At 37.1% G+C, this 19,278-nt stretch overlaps 1 protein-coding gene across 2 annotated transcripts in view; it reads left to right on the top strand.

The window, feature by feature from the left end:
- Window positions 1-19,278, top strand: part of LOC126191321 (serine protease svh-1-like) — a 457,777-nt gene that overhangs the window by 384,053 nt on the left and 54,446 nt on the right. For both annotated transcript variants that reach the window (XM_049932162.1, XM_049932154.1), the window contains 4 exons: window positions 6,838-6,996; window positions 7,739-7,888; window positions 8,226-8,457; window positions 8,566-8,745. In XM_049932162.1, the coding sequence (XP_049788119.1) occupies window positions 6,838-6,996; window positions 7,739-7,888; window positions 8,226-8,457; window positions 8,566-8,745 (721 nt within the window). The remainder of the gene's footprint in view (window positions 1-6,837; window positions 6,997-7,738; window positions 7,889-8,225; window positions 8,458-8,565; window positions 8,746-19,278) is intronic.

Genomic DNA, 19,278 nt, shown 5'->3' with positions numbered 1-19,278 from the left:
CCGCATTCCATATTCACCTACTACGTTTCCTTCTCTTCCTTTTCCTACTATTGAATTCCAGTCACACATGACTATTAAATTTTCATCTCCCTTCACTATCTGAATAATTTCTTTTATCTCATCATACATTTAATCAATCTCTTCATCATCTGTGGAGCTAGTCGGCATATAAACTTGTACTATTGTGGTAGGCGTGGGCTTCGTATCTATCTTGGCAACAATAATGCGTTCACTATGCTGTTTGTAGTAGCTTACCCACATTCCTATTTTTTTTATTTATTATTAAACCTACTCCTGCGTTACCCCTATTTGATTTTGTATTTATAACCCTGTATTCACCTGACCAGAAGTCTTGTTCCTCCTGCCATTGAACTTCACTAATTCCCAGAGTCTTCAACAGTTCTGCTGGAAACTCATCAATTCCACATGCCGTCCTATTTTTCATCTCCTTCAGCGCCTTTTCTACTTCTGCTTCCAAGATGGTGAATCCTATCTTCCGACACATATTGCTCCTCTTCAACCTTAATTTCACTTTGTATTTCATCCCCCTTATACAGACATTCAGTATGTTCTTGCCATTTGTTCAAAACCTCCTGTGGTTCTTCTGATAGAGTATCATTCGCTCTTTATATTTCCATGTTATTCCTCTTTCATTTACGTTCAAAAACTATCTCACTAGCCAGTCTATACATCATTTCATACTTTCCCCTTTTCTCTATTTTCTCTATTTTGTTACATTTCTGTTTCATCCATTTTCCCCTTGCTTCTTCAGTTCCTCTTCTTAATTCAGTTTCGTGTACCTCTTTTTGCCTTTTTCAGTTTCTACATTTTTCCACTTTCTCTGCTCTTCCATCTTTTTCAACATGCTTTCTGTTATCCATTCTTTCCTAGTACTTTGTGATACTCTAATTCCAAGTACTTTTTTGGCAGAGTCCATGAGTCCTTCCCTCATTTTTATCCATTTGTCATTAACACTTTCATCAACACTACCTCTTTCCCATTTATCCATAAATCTATTCTCAAAATCTGATGCCTTTCCTACCTCTTTTGGTCCTTCTATGTTTAGTCTTTCCTTTGCTCTACCTCTCCAGACTTTTTTCAACTTCACTTGTATTTCTCCCACAACTAGGCACTGGTCTGAATTTATATATGCTGCTGGATAAGCTTTGGCATTCTTCAAACAGTTGCTAAACCTTTTTTGTATCAGGATGTAGTCCAACTGATACCTTTCCCTATTCAAATTTGATGTCCATGTGTAACATCTCCTTTTGTGGTGTTCAAATAATATGTTACCCACTGCTAATGAATTGTCTTTACAGAAACTAATTAGTCGTTCACCTCCCTCATTTCTTATACCTAATCCAAATTTTCCTACTGTATTTACATCTCTTCCTTCACCCACCACTGCATTCCAGTACATGAAGTACAAGCATATTTAATAAGTTGACAGAAATATGAGTGGCTCAAAGACTTCTTAAGTAATAGAACCCAGTATGTTGTCCTCAATGGCGAGTGTTTGTCAAAGACAACGGTTTCATCAGGAATGTCCCAGGGAAGTGCAGTAGGACCACTATTGTTCTCTATATACATAAATGATTTGGTGAACAGTGTGGGCAGCAATCTGCAATTGTTTGCAGATGATGCTGTGGTGTATGGTTAGATGATGAAGTTAAGTGACTGTATGAAGATACAAGATGACTTAGACAAAATTCCCAATTGATGTGGTGAACGGCAGCTCGCGCTAAGTGTGGAAAAATGTAAGTTAGTGTGAATGAGTAGGAAGACCACTGCACCCCTCACAAATGTTTGACTGAACCCATTTAATTACTTGACAAATTCTCAACTTTAATTTAGTGATGTGAAGCTGAAACTGCTGGCTCGGGACCTAGCTAAGTGTTACAAGACAGTTTGTTGAAGTCTGGAGCTCTACAAAAGCTATGAAGTGCTCATCAAACACATTGAGTACAATCTAAGATGTTCACCAGGGCTCTTAATTATTTTCTCCTTATATTGTTAACAAATTACCGCCCAGAGTACATTTCTGAAGTGCTCTCTGCAGGCAACACAAGTATACTGACATCTAGTGGTGAAGGTGCATTCCAAGAAATAGTGCAAGCAAATACTTCTCACCTACAAACTTATTATGGGCAGATGGTTTACATATAATAGCTCAAAAATCTATATAAATGAGTTTCTACACGAAACATAATCTCACTGCATTAAATACAGAAGTACTTCAGTCTTTGTGGACTGCATACCAGGAACACACTAAGCTGGAAAATGCATACACACATTATCAAAGGACCTTATCAAACTTTGTTTATTACTGAGGTTAGTAAGGCACTTTAAAGCTAGTGTGTTATGCTCTGCTTAGATCTGTTGTGATGTGGGGAAATATGAGGGTGATTTGGAAAGTAACCATCTTCTAGTGTGGCACTAGTATTTGTTCACAGAGCACCACCATTGTTACATCTGCGTGTTCTCTGATACATTAAGCATACGGATGTGAAAGTATGAACCTCATTCTTTCATGCATTCAGTTGTTATAACCTCAAAATATGAGTACTGTAATAAAAAGTCCTGTGGAATGCAAAGGCAGTAGTAAGATTTTTTCTGCACAAAACATTTCAAGAGCAGACATTCATCATCAATTATGTACTATACGTGGTCCTAACATTATGGATGAAGGTGTTGTTCAACAATGGGTTGACTTTTCTAAAAGTGGTAGAACAACCATTCATGATGTAGAGAGGAGAGGCAGTCCTACTGCTATCAGTACTGATCTTGTCAAGAAAATTGATGAAAGAGCTCATGTAAATCAAAGATTCACCGTCTCTGAACTTTCTGAACAGTTTCCACAAATTTCTTGTACAGTTTTGTATGAGGTTGTCACTGATAACTTAGGCTACTGAATGCTCTATGCTCAATGAATACTAAAATTTCTCATAGAGGTCCACAAAACCAAACAAATGGGCTCTGCCTTAAACTTCCTTTCACACTATGACACAGAGGTAGAAGGTTGTTTGAAGAGAAATGTGATTGATGGCAAAACCTCAGTGGCATATATAAATGTCAAAATTAAACAATAATTGATAATAAAGGAAAAGTACCAGTTTGTTTTTGTTTTACAATATTACTTTTATTGTGTTAACTGGTTTTTGGCTTACAATGTGATCTTCAGACATTTAATGAGTATTGTCACCAAAGAAGTTACAATGTTTGCAAACAACATTGGAAGAGGAGTAACATGTCTAGACTGAGCAGAAGCATACAGTAAGTAACATCTTTGACAGTGTGGTGGTAATGCAATGAAAAAGTAAAAAAAAATTGAACAGTAAATAAATAAAAATGGAGTAAACAGGAAAAACTTTTTAAAGTGGAACACAAACCAATTAAAAGAAGAAACAATTATCAGTGTAACTGCAGAACACATAAAGAACTTAAGCAATACCAATAAGATAAACAGAAATAAATAAATGCAGGAAAATGGAGGAGTTTGTGGGATCATACAGTAAGCTGTCTCATCAAATATTGTTTATATTTTACTCCATTCATTTATTTAATGCAAACTGTTACATTGCCATAGTTTTGAATATAATGTTAATGTTGAAATGCAGTACCACTACACTCTCAAAGATTGCATTAAGTTGCTTATGGATTCTGTAGTTACACTGATAATTGTTTCTTCTTTTAATTGGCTTGTGTATCACTCTCCATGTTTTATACCTCCTGATGCAGCCTTGTGAAGTACTAACTTTATTTTATTTTATCAGTTTTGTTTATTAATAGAAACTGTTATGTAGGCATGCTTTTCCTGTTCTGTGTTAAAGTTTTTCCTGTCTATTCCATTTTTATTCATTTACTCCATTTTTATTTATTTACTGTTCAATTTTTTACTTTTTCATTGTATTATCTCCACACTGTCAAAGATGTTACTTACTGTATGTTTCTGCTCAGTCTGGACATGTTACTTCTCTTCCAATGTTGTTTGCAAACATTGTAACTTCTTTGGTGACAATACTGAGTAAATGTCTGAAGATGGCCTTGTAAGCCAAAAACCAGTTAATACAATAAAAGTAATATTGTAGAACAAAATCAAAATGGTTCTTTTCATTTATTATAATGTTGTTCTACCAAGAACTGACGGAAGATTTTGTTAACAATAATTCTTGTTTTGGTGGCCATAACAATTCTCCATGCAAGCCAAAGAAATCTCAATAAACTTTGTCATTGAGGAAGGTTATGGCTACATTTTTTTGGGATGGTGAGGAAGTTTTGCTAGGTGAATTTATGGAATGTGGCAGGACTGTAACTTCAGATGTCTACTGTGAAACTCTGCAAAAACTTTAGTGAGCCATTCAAAACAGACTTAGTGGTATGCTTACATCTGGTGTTGTATTTTTCATGACAGTGCTCATCGTCACTGTGCCCAGAAAACTCTAGACTTGCATTACAGCACTTTGATGAAAACAGACTTCAAAATGCTGTGAAAGATTGGCTATGCATTCAGGTGGCAGAATTTTATGAAGATGGGTTTTGTAAATTAGTGAAACTCTGTAACAAATGCTTAAATTTAAATGGTGACTATGTTGAAAAATAGCAAAGAGCTGTTGTTTCAAGAAGTATATAACTAAATTTCTCACCCTGCGAGGTTTTTATTTACAGACAAATGGAAGCTTTGTTCCAAATGGCATTTTCAGTTACAGAAACAAACAGTTAAAATACTTTCATTACAAAATATACAAGAGTACAATAGGATACTTTTCAAATAGTTTAAAAGGTTTCCCCAATTTTAAACCCCTCCAGTATAGCTATGTATGTAGATAATTTGCACTGTTGCATAGTCCAACATTTAAAACCCTACACAATAAACACCATTCCCATTAGATAAGAAACAAAAATTACTTATAAATCTTGACACACAATGAAATAAGGGCACACAATGTAAAGTGAAGAGGAATCAAAACATGCAATCTGAATTATAATACAGACATTATGGTACATTGCATCAATTGTAGGTGAGAATCTTTTGAACTGATTCCATAATATACCAGTGGAGTTTGAGTCTGAAATACCTCATTATGACTCTGCTAACCTCAACAAGCAGTTTCAGAGTAGCCGTTACCAAATGCTTTGTGTACTCAACTTTGCACAGAGCTGTTTGTTGCTTATTGTTTTCATGTCTTATTTTTAAATGAGTGAAGACACTAATCTTGGTCTATTGTGGGCTTTGGCAGCAACTCCCAAAATTTTAGAAGGGAATGGTGAACCCTATGACCATGTATTAGTTTTACTTTCGTGAAAACATTTAATAAGTTGTGGACTACCAGCCCTCTGAGAGGGAGATGGGGCTTGTTCCTTCACACTGATTCACATTCCTCAGGTAGTCTTAAGTCACTTGCTGATGTCTGCCTTCTTACTATGTCCACACTACAGTACATATGCCACTACCACAAAAATCTTCAGCATAACTCTCTAAAGCCAAGAAATGGGCAGCAGTGATAAACACAAAGATTTAGAAAAACATCTTCCAACAAAACTTCAACAATGGAAATGACAGCCAGATAAACATTTATTACATCATTGCCTATTCTATGTTGCAGAATTTCCAGAAACAAAGTTTTGAGGTTTTACATTCATAAGTTTTATTTACCTGTATATCACTTATTATAATATTTAAGGATAGGCATGTTGAAATTCAGATGACTCTGTATATTATAGCTTACAGTTGATTTTTTTTTATGCATGTAAATTTTATAAATATTTCCTCTACCACAGACTTTGTTTTATCTTATTGTAATAAAACTGAACTATCCTGTATCTATTGGATAATCACGTAGACTTAATGATTCAATCCATTGGCCAAATGAAGACTCAATGAGGCAACTCTTCATTGGTAGCTTGTGTATAATGCTAGCATAGAAATCTTAAGCATAACACTGTGATGCCAAAAAATGGGCAACACAGATAAATACAAAGAATTACAAAAATCATCAGCTTTACCCATGTATTGAACAGATCATTGATGTATCACATAAAAAGTCTCGAAATGTGCATTTGAGCCAAACTGTTTACTGAAACTTCCTGGCAGATTAAAACTGTGTGCCAGACCGAGACTTGAACTCGGGACCTTTGCCTTTCGCAGGCAAGTGCTCTACCATCTGAGCTACCCAAGCATGACTTATGCCCCGTCCTCACAGCTTCACTTCTGTCAGTACCTCTCTCTTCCAGGAGTGCTAGTTTTGCAGGTAGGAGACAAGGTACTGGCAGAAGTGAAGCTGTAAGGAAGGGGCGTGAGTTGTGCTTGGGTAGCTCAGTTGGTAGAGCACTTGCACGTGAAAGGCAAAGGTCCCGAGTTCGAGTCCTGGTCCAGCACACAGTTTTAATCTGCCAGGAAGTTTCATATCAGCACACACTCTGCTGCAGAGTGAAAATCTCATTCTGAAACCATTTACTGCTTTGCATTGTATATTTTAACGTTTCTCATGTATCACAGGGCACAAATTAGTGGGAGCATCAATAGCATATTGTGTCCTTTAAGCCTCTTCCCACCATTATACATAACTCTCTAATATTGGTGTTTACATTTTTCTGCAGATGCTCTGGTTCCAGTTCAATGTACAAATTTTTATGCCTGTGTGTGTGTGTGTGTGTGTGTGTGTGTGTGTGTGTGTGTGTGAGTGATTAGTTTTTTCTGTCTTTTTTATGGATTTTTGAGTATGTTGTCAAATGTCAGTGCTTTCATGCATTGTAGTAGCATCTTGACAAAATTAATTTGATAATGAATTTTAATTTTTATGTTTCTTATTATTTTCACCTTGAATTGCTATTTTATAGGCTTCAAAAAATACTAGTATTACATATACAACAACTGCTGAACAAATACTACCTACCGAATGTGGCATGAGAGAGATAAAAAATTATAAGGATCCCGTAATTTCAGAGGCAAGAGTACTGACTGGCTCTGTTGTGGAGAAAGGTTCATATCCTTGGCAGGTAAGTGTGCTATTGCAGTAGTGCAAACAGAGTAACTAAGATTTACATAGCTAAAAAGAATGTCAAGTAATTATAAAATATGGACTTTTTGATGTCTCATAAGTAACTATATATTTCTTTTGATGTGCAGATTCATAAGCTAGGGAATTTTACCTTCATTATGGAGAGACAAAGAGAGAGTGAGAGAGAGAGAGAGAGAGAAAGAGAGAGAGAGAGAGAGAGAGAAGGTTGCACCATGTGCATGTCTGGAAATGTGTGTGAGCTTAGACGTGATGGGAGTACAGAATGGGTCAACACAGCCCTCCCATTTACCTCTTAAAACACAGTGCACAATCCTGTTACATTCTGATCAGGTTACCTAGGTAGTGGTCATCAGTTGGTGTTGGCAACTACAGACAGTCACAACAAGGCAGAACTTAAGTATATGGGATCCCATATTGGTGGCTGAATGGACAGATGTTGTCACTGTGGTGGTACTTTATCATTTATCTCACTCTTAATAAGATTAATAATTGCAGTGAATGCACAATGTGCATATAATGTCTAGCCGCCATCACATTAAAATCTTTCATCTCGGGATACACTCAATTTTTCGACTGTCAGTCATGTAGGCTCTCAGTGGATTTAGATCTAGTTATTTGTATTATAAAAGATCATTAATATTTTCTATTTTTTCATACTTAACATTGTGATGCATTAAATTATTCTCTTTATTGATTAATGAAGTGATTTCTTATCTTAGGCAAGTATACGAGTCCGCACAAGTGTGAAATCAGTTCACTGGTGTGGTGCTGTAATAATCTCCCCTCTACACATCTTGACAGCTGCACATTGTCTTCAAGATTTTATGAAGGTAGCATACTTTGTTCGAGTTGGTGACTATGACACAGAGGTATGTAGATCAGTCCAAATTTTGATCCAATTCAGTCTCTGAATATCTCAGAAATTGCTCCTGTAAATAATGAGCCTAGCCATCACTCATGATCATTTATTCATCCTTATAATTCCAAGACAGGTTTGAGCTTTTTCCTGAGTATTCAGGGAGCCTGCTCTGTTAGAAAAATGCATTTTATTATTGCTCTTTTGGATTTTAGCATATATTGCATGTTATCTTAATTTATTCAGATTATATATTAGCTCAGTTCAATTTCAGTTTTGTTTTGTGATGTCACCTCCACAATTACAGAGTAATGACTGGCAGTTTAGAAATTGTGTACTTAATGTTGCAGGTTTTTGACGAGGCAGAACAAGAAGCACTAATTGATGAAATTTACATTCCTGAAGGATTTAATAAAGGTTTACGTCTTAACAGTGATATTGCTTTGCTGAAACTTAAATCAAGGGGAATTTTGTTAGGAGACATGGTTCAACCAGTATGTCTTCCAGAGCCAAATTCAGCTTATCCTTCCGGGCTTAACTGTACAATATCTGGATGGGGCTCTGTTAGAAGCCCTAAATCAGGTATATTTCTATACAACAGTTAAATTCTTTTACCATTTAACCAGTTTAAGAATTAGATGCACACAACCAATATTTGACTTGTTTTTTCTTTACGAAATTGAATTTCAGGGCATTCCCGGCTACTAAGAGCATCGTGGGTTCCAATATTATCACAGGAGACATGTCGAGCACCATTTGTTTATGGTGATAGAAAAATTACAGATGCAATGTTCTGTGCAGGGTACTTGGATGGTGGTGCAGATTCATGTAAAGGTGATTCAGGAGGGCCCCTTGTTTGTCTAAATGAAGGTGGGTCATATGTACATTACACACTCTTACCTTCACCTTTGTGTGTGTTTACATGTTCGGAAAAGAGAATATGTTTTCTAATCATTTGAATCACCCACCCTATCTATCTAGCTCTCTCTCTCTCTCTCTCTCTCTCTCTCTCTCTCTCTCTCAGAAATGCTGCTGCCTGGAGGAAGTTGATGATGTTTTATCTTTAGCTACTTGTCATTGCATGTGCTAGGTGCATTAGCTTCAGTAGCCATTATCAGCCATTTGCTTGCAGACAAACACAAAGCAAAAGCTGCTTAATATAGAAGAAGTTGATTAAGTTTTTGTAAGATGGAAGATGTTCTTAGGAAAGAATTTCTTTCCAAGAAATTAGAATTGAAAATTAATCTTAAATAATAACAGTTAATATGTGAAGATAATGACTAGTAAAAAGCCATTATATGAATATTCTTACAATTAATAGGGAACTGTAGTTGTATATTATATATTATTGCTGATGAAACAGTAATTCAGTCAGTAAGTGTGTCTTGTTTGGGGGTGTTACTAGTGGGGTACGATCTTTTTGTAATGGTCACTACACTCATTAAATTATTAAATGAGCCATCATTTGTCCACATAGGCTGTATTTATTTGGACCTCTTCTTTGTTACACATTCTGCCACTTTAGCTTAGTGGTCAGTGTGTCTGACTGCTGTGCGGAAGGTCCGTGTACGATTACCAGTACTGCCATGGATTTTTCCTCAGTGGTAAGACATGAACAGGGCACACTGAGCCTCATAGTGCCAACAGAGTAGCTATGTGAGTGAGAAATAGTGGCTTGAAGATTAAGAAGGCCAACAATGCCCAGAAGAGCTGTGTGCTGAACCCATGCCCCTCCATACTGCATCCAAATGATGACACTGGCATAGGATGACATGGCAGCAGTTGATCTGGAGTGGCCTGTCTGGGCCAGTACACATAGCTTTGTTTGCTTGCTTTGCTTTACTTTGATACATGACTACTTCCAGGTTTTTAAACCCTTGATGAGTATTTAGCTTGAACAAGGTGTCTTACACATGAAAGTGGCAATGTACTCGTATCATGTGCTGTGGTTCAATTTTCATGGTGCACTTAAGTGCCTCTGTATCTGTAAAACTCATATTCTAGTATAATTTGTAAATTAACATAAATGGAAGCACTTCTAAATATGCTACCACTTTCATTTGTTGTTTGAACTAAACACTTGACAATGGGTTGTAAACGCCAAAACTAGCTAGATAACAAAAGAAATGGTCTAAATAAGTACAGCCTAAGTGGAGAGATGCTGCCTTCAGTTAAGATATAGTAATATGGATTGGAAACAGATGTAGCAGTTGTCTGAATATTGGAAGGATTGGAAATTTTCCACTATAATTCCTTGCCTCTATTGCTTTATATCTGGGAGCAGATTTTTAGAATATCTTGATAACATTTCACAGGAAAATTCTGGACTCCACACATCTTATGGAAATGCTGTGACAATCATGAAACAGACTAAGCAGTATCGTCCTGAATGAGTTGTGTTTTAGTCTTGATTGGTGGATGACTATTTCCCCTGTTCAGGCCTCCATTTCATTTTTGGTTCATGATGATAATACTGTGGAAAAAAATTATCTTGCATTTCAGTCCAGCTGCTTTTGAATAAGTGTCAATACAGGTGTGGTAACAAGTTTGGACAAGATAAAATAATCAGCCTCCAGGAAATTGGTTTGCTGTAACATGATATTCAATTATACAGGTTATGCTCATTTGACAGTGATGCATGTGTGGGACTGGTGGATAGATGATGTTTGTAGATGGAGTGGTAGCATATAGGCTGTTTCATTGTCCAGAAACCACAAATGCCTGAGACTGTGTTGAACATGTGAACACCATTGATGGCATTCTGAGCGATACAGTATTGTATCTATAGTTATGTGGTAGATGCTACCATGATGATCACAATCTGCCAGTCTGCTTTGTTAAGTGATGTGACAAATAAACGCCAAGTACAATGGATTGTGGTAGCATAGGATTCATTTCCCACCCATTAGAGCACCTTGAACAACAGCAACATCAGGGAGGTCTTAGAGGTAGATAGATAGATAGATAGATAGATAGATAGATAGTGAGAGAGAGAGAGAGAGAGAGAGAGAGAGTGAGTGAACACACACACACACACACACACACACACACACACACACAAGGTCCTAATTTATTCTAATGTGATATTCATTTTAACGATATGTACTAACCGAGACAGTAAATCATGAAGAATAGCAAGTACTACAGCAGCTCTTATGCATGGCAGTAGCAACCAGCACAGGCCAGGTTGGTTCTGTCACTGCTGGAAGGCTGGTTATTCTTCATGGTTTATTGTTGCTATTAATACATATCACACTAGACTAATTTGGGACCATTCTATTGGGGAGGCCTGTAGAATTCCACTTTAAAAATCATTTTGTTTGTTATGGAAAACAGACTGACACCTTTCTTCAACACTGGGTGTGACATGAAAGATGCCATGAGTGGCATTTGTTTGGGCTGACTCCTATTACATATCACAAAAATGAAACTGCAAATAACACACACACACACATCTTAAGTCAGAGACTCAAACTGGCTTTCAGCATGTCCAATGACTCACTTTCCAGTTAATGTTTACTGACATGCAACAAAAAAACACACACACACACACACACACGGAGCATCACCACCAATGTGGTTGGTTGTGTGTGTGTGTGTGTGTGTGTGTGTGTGTGTGTGTGTGTGTGTGTGTGTGTGTGTGTGTAAGACATAATTTACTATTTTAGCCATCATTCAACATGGAGATGTTGTGTTCAATTGAGAGACTCATGTGGAGTCTAAATTGTAACTTATTGTGAATCTCATATTTCCAAATGTACTTAACAATTAAGTAACTGGTGGTCATTTGAGATGAGAGTAGATTAGATTAGATTCAGTTTTCATTCTGTAGACCCAACAATGATATGATTCTCCATGTCAGATTCTTTCATGTTAGAAAGTGTAACATAAAGTATAAAGCATTTGAATATTATACTTACTACCCTGATCATTTGTCAGGAGATCGTCAAAATAGGTAAATACATTACATAAACTTTAACTGCTAATATTTACAGAATTAATATGCCTTTAATAAATTTATCACACACAACAATACCTAATCTTGACTTGTCATTAAGTGCTGTCAAAACTGAAATCCACCAGACTTTTTACTTAAGCTAGTCTAACAGTCCTAGTTAAGATATTCATCTATAGAGTACAAGGAGTTGCCTATCAAAATGTCTTTCAAACTCTGTTGAAACTGTGTTTTATCTGAAACCAAGTTTTTAATGGTTGCTCGAAATTTATTGAAAATATGTGTTCCTGAATATCGGACTCCTTTTTGGACCAAAGTAAGTGATCTTAGGTCTTTATGTAGAATGCTCTTATTCCTAGTATTGATACTATGTACGGAGCTACTGGATGAAAATATAGATATATTACTTGCAACAAATTTCATTAAGGAATAAACGTACTGAGAAGCAGTGGTTAGCATCCAGAGCTCCTTGAACAAGATTCTACATTATGTTCTTGAATTTACACCATAAATGAGTCTTATTAGATGCTAAAAACTTTTGCTTGGTTTGATGAGTTACCCTAGAATATGATCCCATATGATATGTTAGAATGAAAGTAAGCAAAGTAGCAAGGTTTTGGATATTTATATCTCCTACATCTGAAATCATTCTCACCGCAAATACAGACTTATTTAGGCGCTTCAGCAATTCTGTGGTATGCCCTTCCCAACTGAATTTATTATCAAGTTGTAATCCCAGAAATTTAACACTATCAACCTCTTCGATCTGCATGTCTTTGTATGTTATACAAATGATGGAAGAAAGACTCTTACAGGTTCTGAACTGCATATAGTGGGTTTTTTCAAATTTTAATGACAGTGAATTAACTCTAAACCATTTAATAATTTCAGTGAAAATTTGATTAGCAGCTATTTCTAAATCTTTACTTTTAGTTGCTACATATTGCAGTGTTTGTATCATCTGCAAACAAAACAAGCTTAGCATCTGGCAGTTTAACATACAAGAGGTCATTAAGGGGGGACATTGATGAAATTGATGAAAAATGTCAACTTTCGATTTATTTTTTATTTGTTAGTACAACTCATGGACAATAAGTTCCCAAAGTCTCAATATTGAAATCACATTCGAAGTGCCTGAAAATTAATTAAAAGTGTGACGCGGCCTCTCTGCCATAACCATGGTTTCAAGCAGCACTTCAATACCAGCTCATTGAACAATGATTCTGTGTATTACTTTCAGCCAAACGTGTGCTGGATGCATCTAGAAAGTCGTGATGCATACTCTTTGGTTTTATAGATCATCTTTGACTCTGTTCCATATCTTATAAACAATAACAAACTAGCTGCATTGTTTATGACGAAGCAGTTCTTTTTTTGCCTTGTGATATTGATGGAGATTTATACAAGTGTTCGATTCTTTCTTCATTCAGTTATGCCACGATCACAAAGAGTGTATAAAAAACTGGATAAACTGTGTTTGAATAAGTTAGTGGATGGAAGACGTGAGAAACAATGACAAAACAGCAATGAGGCTATGTCCGAAGTAAGAACATCTGCTGAAAATGTGAACTTGTCTCCTAGCAGCTCCAAACGAAAAATTGGTGAGGTGAATGGTGCATACTACAGTGATGAACTGACATTGAATTATTGACTGCAGCAGTGAAATTTTCTTGTGTTTGTAAGACGCGTGGTAGTGATAACATTCAGATTACAGATGACAGTAAGGGAGTAGGCTTGGCAGCCAGTCTGCATATTGTGTGCAAAAAATGCGATGCTGATAGCTCATTCAAAACTTCTAAATGTAAAAACTGGTACTATGAAGCTAATATGAGGTTTACCTATGGATTGAGATGCATTGGAATTGGGAGAGAAGGGAGAAATTTATTGTGTGGAATAATGAATATGCCAGTGCCATGTCTGAGATTTACACAAATAAACTGTGTACTGGAAAACATAATTTCTGACATGTGTTAGGACAGTATGATAGCAGCTACAGTAGAAGCTTTTGCAGACAATGATGCATTAGATGAGAACAATTCTGGTCATGTTAGAACAGATCTTGTTGCGTCACGTGATACTACATTCATGAAAAGAGGGCATAAGTCTTTATATGGTGTGTCAAGTATCATAAGTATTGACACAGGGAAGGTACTAGATGTTCAAGTTATGAACAAATCCTGCCATAACTGTGCACTTACTAGAGAATGTGAAGAAGATGTAAAAGGATATAACTGTAGCAAAACATTTTCTGGTTCTAGTGGTGGAATGGAAGGAGCTGGTGTGCAAATTATTTTTAAGAGATCTGTCAAGGAACGTGGTGTCAGATATGTGAAATATCTTGGGGATGGTGACTCCAGTGCATTGAAGTCTGTGAATGAAAGCAAACCTTATGGAGAACTTTCAGTTGTGAAACTTGAATGCATAGGTCACATCCAGAAGAGAATGGGCTCAAAATTGAGGAAACTTGTCAGTGGCACGAAGGGCAAAAAGTTTGAACATGGGAAGGACATTGGCGGACACAACAGACTCACAAAGAAGATGATAGACTCTCTTCAAGTGTATTATGGCAAGGCTATCAGACAGAACCTACCCAGTGTAAATGACATGAAAAGTGCAGTATGGGCTACATATTTCCATATGTTGTCAACAGATGAACACCCTTTTCATAATCTGTGCCACATTAGCTGGTGTAAATATATACAAGCTCAGAGGGATAACACCACCTACATTCACAAGGAGAGGTCTCCAACTTGTATCTTGGATCTTGTCAAGCCCACTTACAGGTTTCTGGCCAATTCTCCACTTCTCAAAAAGTGTGTTTGTGGCAAAACCTAAAATCCAAATGAGTCTCTAAATTCACTCATCTGCATTTGCATCTGCTACGGTTGTCAGAATTGCAACTTATGATGCAGTTATTGTATTTAATGATGGGAACATTGGGAGGATGAAGGTATTAGAAAGAATGGGCTTCAAGATAGGAAATTTTACTCAAGACATCCTGAGAAAAATAGTCTCTGCAGCTGAAAAGTCAGTTGAAGACCTAGTAAAGGAAAGAACACAGACAACAAGACACCAGAAGAGAAGCCTTGTCTGAAAGAACAGACACAATATCCATATAAATATATAGTTCTGGCAATACCGGCCATGACCTCCTTCTTCTGTGTGGATGCACACATATTCCCCAAACTCTTACAGCACTTGGTAAGAATGTCTTCCACGAGTAATGGGTGTGTTGGGGTGGGACCCTACAAATGTAGTGTGTGGACATACAAGGTGAGAATGTGGGTCTCGTGGGAGGTATGCGTGAGATAGTCCCTGCAGTCACACTATCCTCTGTGCCCTCGGTGGCTCAGATGGATAGAGCATCTGCCATGTAAGCAGGAGATCCCAGGTTCGAGTCCCGGTCGGAGCACACATTGTCACCTGTCCCCATTGATATATATCAACGCCCATTAGGTATTAATATAGTTCTAATTTTGTTCTAGACGGCTGGAGGTCATCAAAGGCATCTGTTATTTCAGACATGACCAAAAGAACAGACACCATGTCCATATAAGTACATCTTCAGAAAGATGTGCACTACAAAATTAACATATTTTTGAAAAGTCGATTTTTTTTTTAAATTTTTGGTGTCCTACCTCAAGCACTCGATAGGGGAGGGGGGGAGGGGGGGGGGGCACTATCTAATATTGCCCTGGTTCGGAAATATCGTAGATCAGATCCAGTGCTGATGCACAGATCAGTCTGAGTTGTGGGTGGGGAGGTGGGTAGTCTCCATGTGACTCATGCTTATGTTTAGTGATTTTGCTGTTTCCTCTTCGTTTATTGCTCCCATGGCAAATGAAAACGAAAAGGATTTATTTGGCTGGAAGCTATCAAGTCAATAAAATACATTCACATAATTATGGAAGGCTAAAATATGTTATTAGTTTCAGATTTTATTTTATTTGCACCTTTGTGACAGTCAAGCATTAATCACCTGGCAGAACAATGAAGTTATTATTGTCAGTTTGCTAGAGAAATTTGGCTTTTAATAAATATTTTCTGCTGAGGCAGTCAATTTATTTGAAATGAAATGTTTAAGTCCACACTATTGGCTAGCTTCAACAATTTGCTGCATTTCAGGTGCACGTTTTCATCTTCTGGCATGCATGGTATTGCAATAATAAAGAACCAAACATGAGATAATACAGTACTGGTTTATATTCAAACCTGGACATACAAATGTGCACTTCAAGCCAAACAATGTGTTTTAGTATGGTTCATGAAATTCTGATGCTCTTAAAGTATCCTCTAATGTCTTGTTTCTTTTATGACATAATGTAAGACCTTTTAATGTTTTACACATATGAACATAAGGGCTGCGTCATTGCAAGTGCAGTGGCGCCTGTTATCTGGCGCTCTCTGGCAATTGCTGAAACGAACCTATTTCTAACTGGTCGCGGGAAAATATTGTGAATGGTTGTTTGAAAAGCATTACTTTCAAAGTAAATACCCTTTTATGGAAGATGAACTAAGTGCATGAATGTATGATGAATTTCTTAAATTGCAGAGTGTTTGACTCTCATTTAAAGATCAACTCTTTGAAGACAACCATTTTGAATAATTTTGAGCCCAGAAGAAAAGTCAGTTATATCGTTGTTAAACATTTTACTAGCACATTTGTGTGATGTATCTTAACATGTAACAAGCACAAAAAAGATCAACATTATATGTGAAAGCTTTGCTTCTTTTCCAGATTATTAACCTTCCAGACCAATATTATATGTGAAAGCTTTTCTTTTCTTGTAGCAACACTATGTTTATTAATTTAAACTGTTAACTTTTTCTATTTGTGTGTTTGCACTACTTACCGGTAACAGTAATGCTGCTATTGGCCGATTACATCACGTGTCGTATGCTCTGAATATCCGCTGTCATCAGATGGCGAGATCATGTGACATGTGCTAAGACTGGCTTACAAAAGCACATTGCAATCTCCATTTCAATGCCTTGGAGGGTAACATGTGGTGTTTGGTGGAATTCGAATTTATACTTTCGTAATACGAAAATATGCAGTGTACATGTTGCCGCACATCAAACATTTTTCCAAAACATGTTTTTTACCCTGAGTTCCCTTTTCCTAAATGCAGGAAAATTCTACACTGGTGTATAAAAGCATAACCACTCACAGGCTGATAAGTTTTACAGTTCAGAGGAAAAGTACACTGTCACTTAACACAGAAAAATGTGTTTTCATCTGAGAGAAAATGTATTTTTAACCGGGAAATCCAGGAAAAATCCACGATTTTTTTTCCTCGTCTGCATATACACCCTGTTTTAGGTTCTAACAAGTCTCATCTCCCTTCATTACTAATGCCCATGTATAATTCAGGGTTCCTGGCAAGAGTACCACATCATTATTTCCAGAAGTCGTTGTCTGCTCGTCAGTCCGAGAATCGTACAGCATGCTAAGAGGCAATGCTTCACATAATGTATTTGCAATAGGTTTCTGTTGTAAGCATCATTATTTTTTACTCAGTTGTACAACACTGCTCTGCTGAGATATTGATGGGAAGACACCCTTGCATTTTTAATCTGCCCAAAGGCCCAGTCATTAGAGATAAGACCCAAATCGCTCTCATGTACGCAGGAACTAGGGACACACAAAATACAAATGTTCATCAATGGAATGCTGACAAACAACATTGTGATGTTTGTTCAGATAGTGATGATTGCAGTTTGGTTGGTTGTTTGGGGAAGGAGACCAGACAGCGTGGTCATTGGTCTCATCGGATTGGGGAAGGAAGTCGGCCATGCCCTTTCAGAGTAACCATCCCGGCATTTGCCTGGAGTGATTTAGGGAAATCAAGGAAAACCTAAATCAGGATGGCCGGACGCGGGATTGAACCGTCGTCCTCCCGAATGCGAGTCCAGTGTCTAACCACTGCGCCACCTCTCTCAGTGTTGATTGCTGTTACTATGGATACTTTTCAGGATATTGTTAGTGAAGTATTGTAGTGAACGAATGCATACGCATAGCAGCACAGTGATGTATTTGAACATTTTGTATAGGGTTCCCATCCAAACTGATTTTTCTGCTGCATTCACAATCTTTGATAAACTGTCTTGGGGTCCCTAAACAGTCCTTGGCGTTAGCAAAATGTTCTTGTTTTTCACATAATGTAACTTGACTTCTGCTTTTTATTTGTAAACTAATCATTTGATCTGTTCTTTCAGAATAAGGACAATGTTCCCTTGCATTATTTCAGTTAATGTATGAATTTTGGGAATATTACACTGAATATTCCTCTGATGTTCAATATACATTATAGATTTTTATGTAAACTTGTAGTCTCTCCTTCAGCAATGTGATGTGTTTGGCCTTCTGTGCTTAGTTTCCAAAGCAGTGTGTATTATGTCATTTATTGCAGCATCATAATTGCTTCAAATGATATTGTAATATTTCCTGTATTAGTCATGGAGAAATGTAAGTTTAAATATAAATACATCTATTACATTCCTCCATCACTGATACAGGAAATATTACAATATCATTTTCAGTATGATGTCTGTAAGCATTGGATCACTAAAATATTTCATCATTGAAGGAGAGGATGAGAATGAATTATGTTGACTGTGGCATCTTCTGTCATCATCCAGCGTCATGACATGTGTGGGTTTTTGCAAGTACAGTACCATGAAACTTTCCCGCTACACGCAAGAGATGCTATACGCAAGCGACATTTGTTGTCATTTACCCTTTGATTGTTGATTTCTGTTCCATGTCCTACTCCTTGACAAGAAGCATGAATCCAAGTGTTAGATACGGAATAATTTACTGTACTCAACTTTTCTCACGCCTTCACACGAGTTATTGATTGCAGTGTATTATCAGGGTGTATATGACCCGGGACAACCGGGAGATCCGGGAAAAGCCCGGGAATTTTTTCATCCGGGAGAAAACCAGGAAAACCCCAGGAATTTTTTAGAATTCCGGGATTTTTTTTGTTTTAGTTTTTAGTTAAATTTGTCATTTTGACTGGTAAGAAATAATATTCAAACAAAGGATATTACTGTATCCCGCTACTGCAGAATAATACTGCAGCAATAAAACATGAACAAGAGAAAAAAAAAACTAAAATAAAACTTAAGTTGCAATGGAAATGTGCCATGTACAACAACAAAACACAGTGCTGATACAAGCATCTGCCAGCAGCAAAATGTGTCAGAGGCTTTGGGAAGACTATGCAATGCTTCATAACAACAAATTGCCTCTGATGAGCGTGACGTTGCAACTGTTTACATTAGATTCATGTGAGCAGTTGCGGGCGGCTCCATGCACATGCGCAGTTGCGTCGCGTATGTGTAGTACCTTCTCCCGCTTCTGGCTACTAGAGTGTGTCTGTTAACTATATAAGCAGTAGCAGCAAGATGCTATTTGGAAAAATTTTACTATCGCGCGCAAG

The sequence above is a fragment of the Schistocerca cancellata genome, chromosome 1, assembly GCF_023864275.1.
Source record: "Schistocerca cancellata isolate TAMUIC-IGC-003103 chromosome 1, iqSchCanc2.1, whole genome shotgun sequence".
Taxonomy (NCBI): domain Eukaryota; kingdom Metazoa; phylum Arthropoda; class Insecta; order Orthoptera; family Acrididae; genus Schistocerca; species Schistocerca cancellata.
The sequence above is the reverse complement of the archived record's forward strand: the minus strand, read 5'-3'. Positions and strand labels throughout refer to the sequence as shown.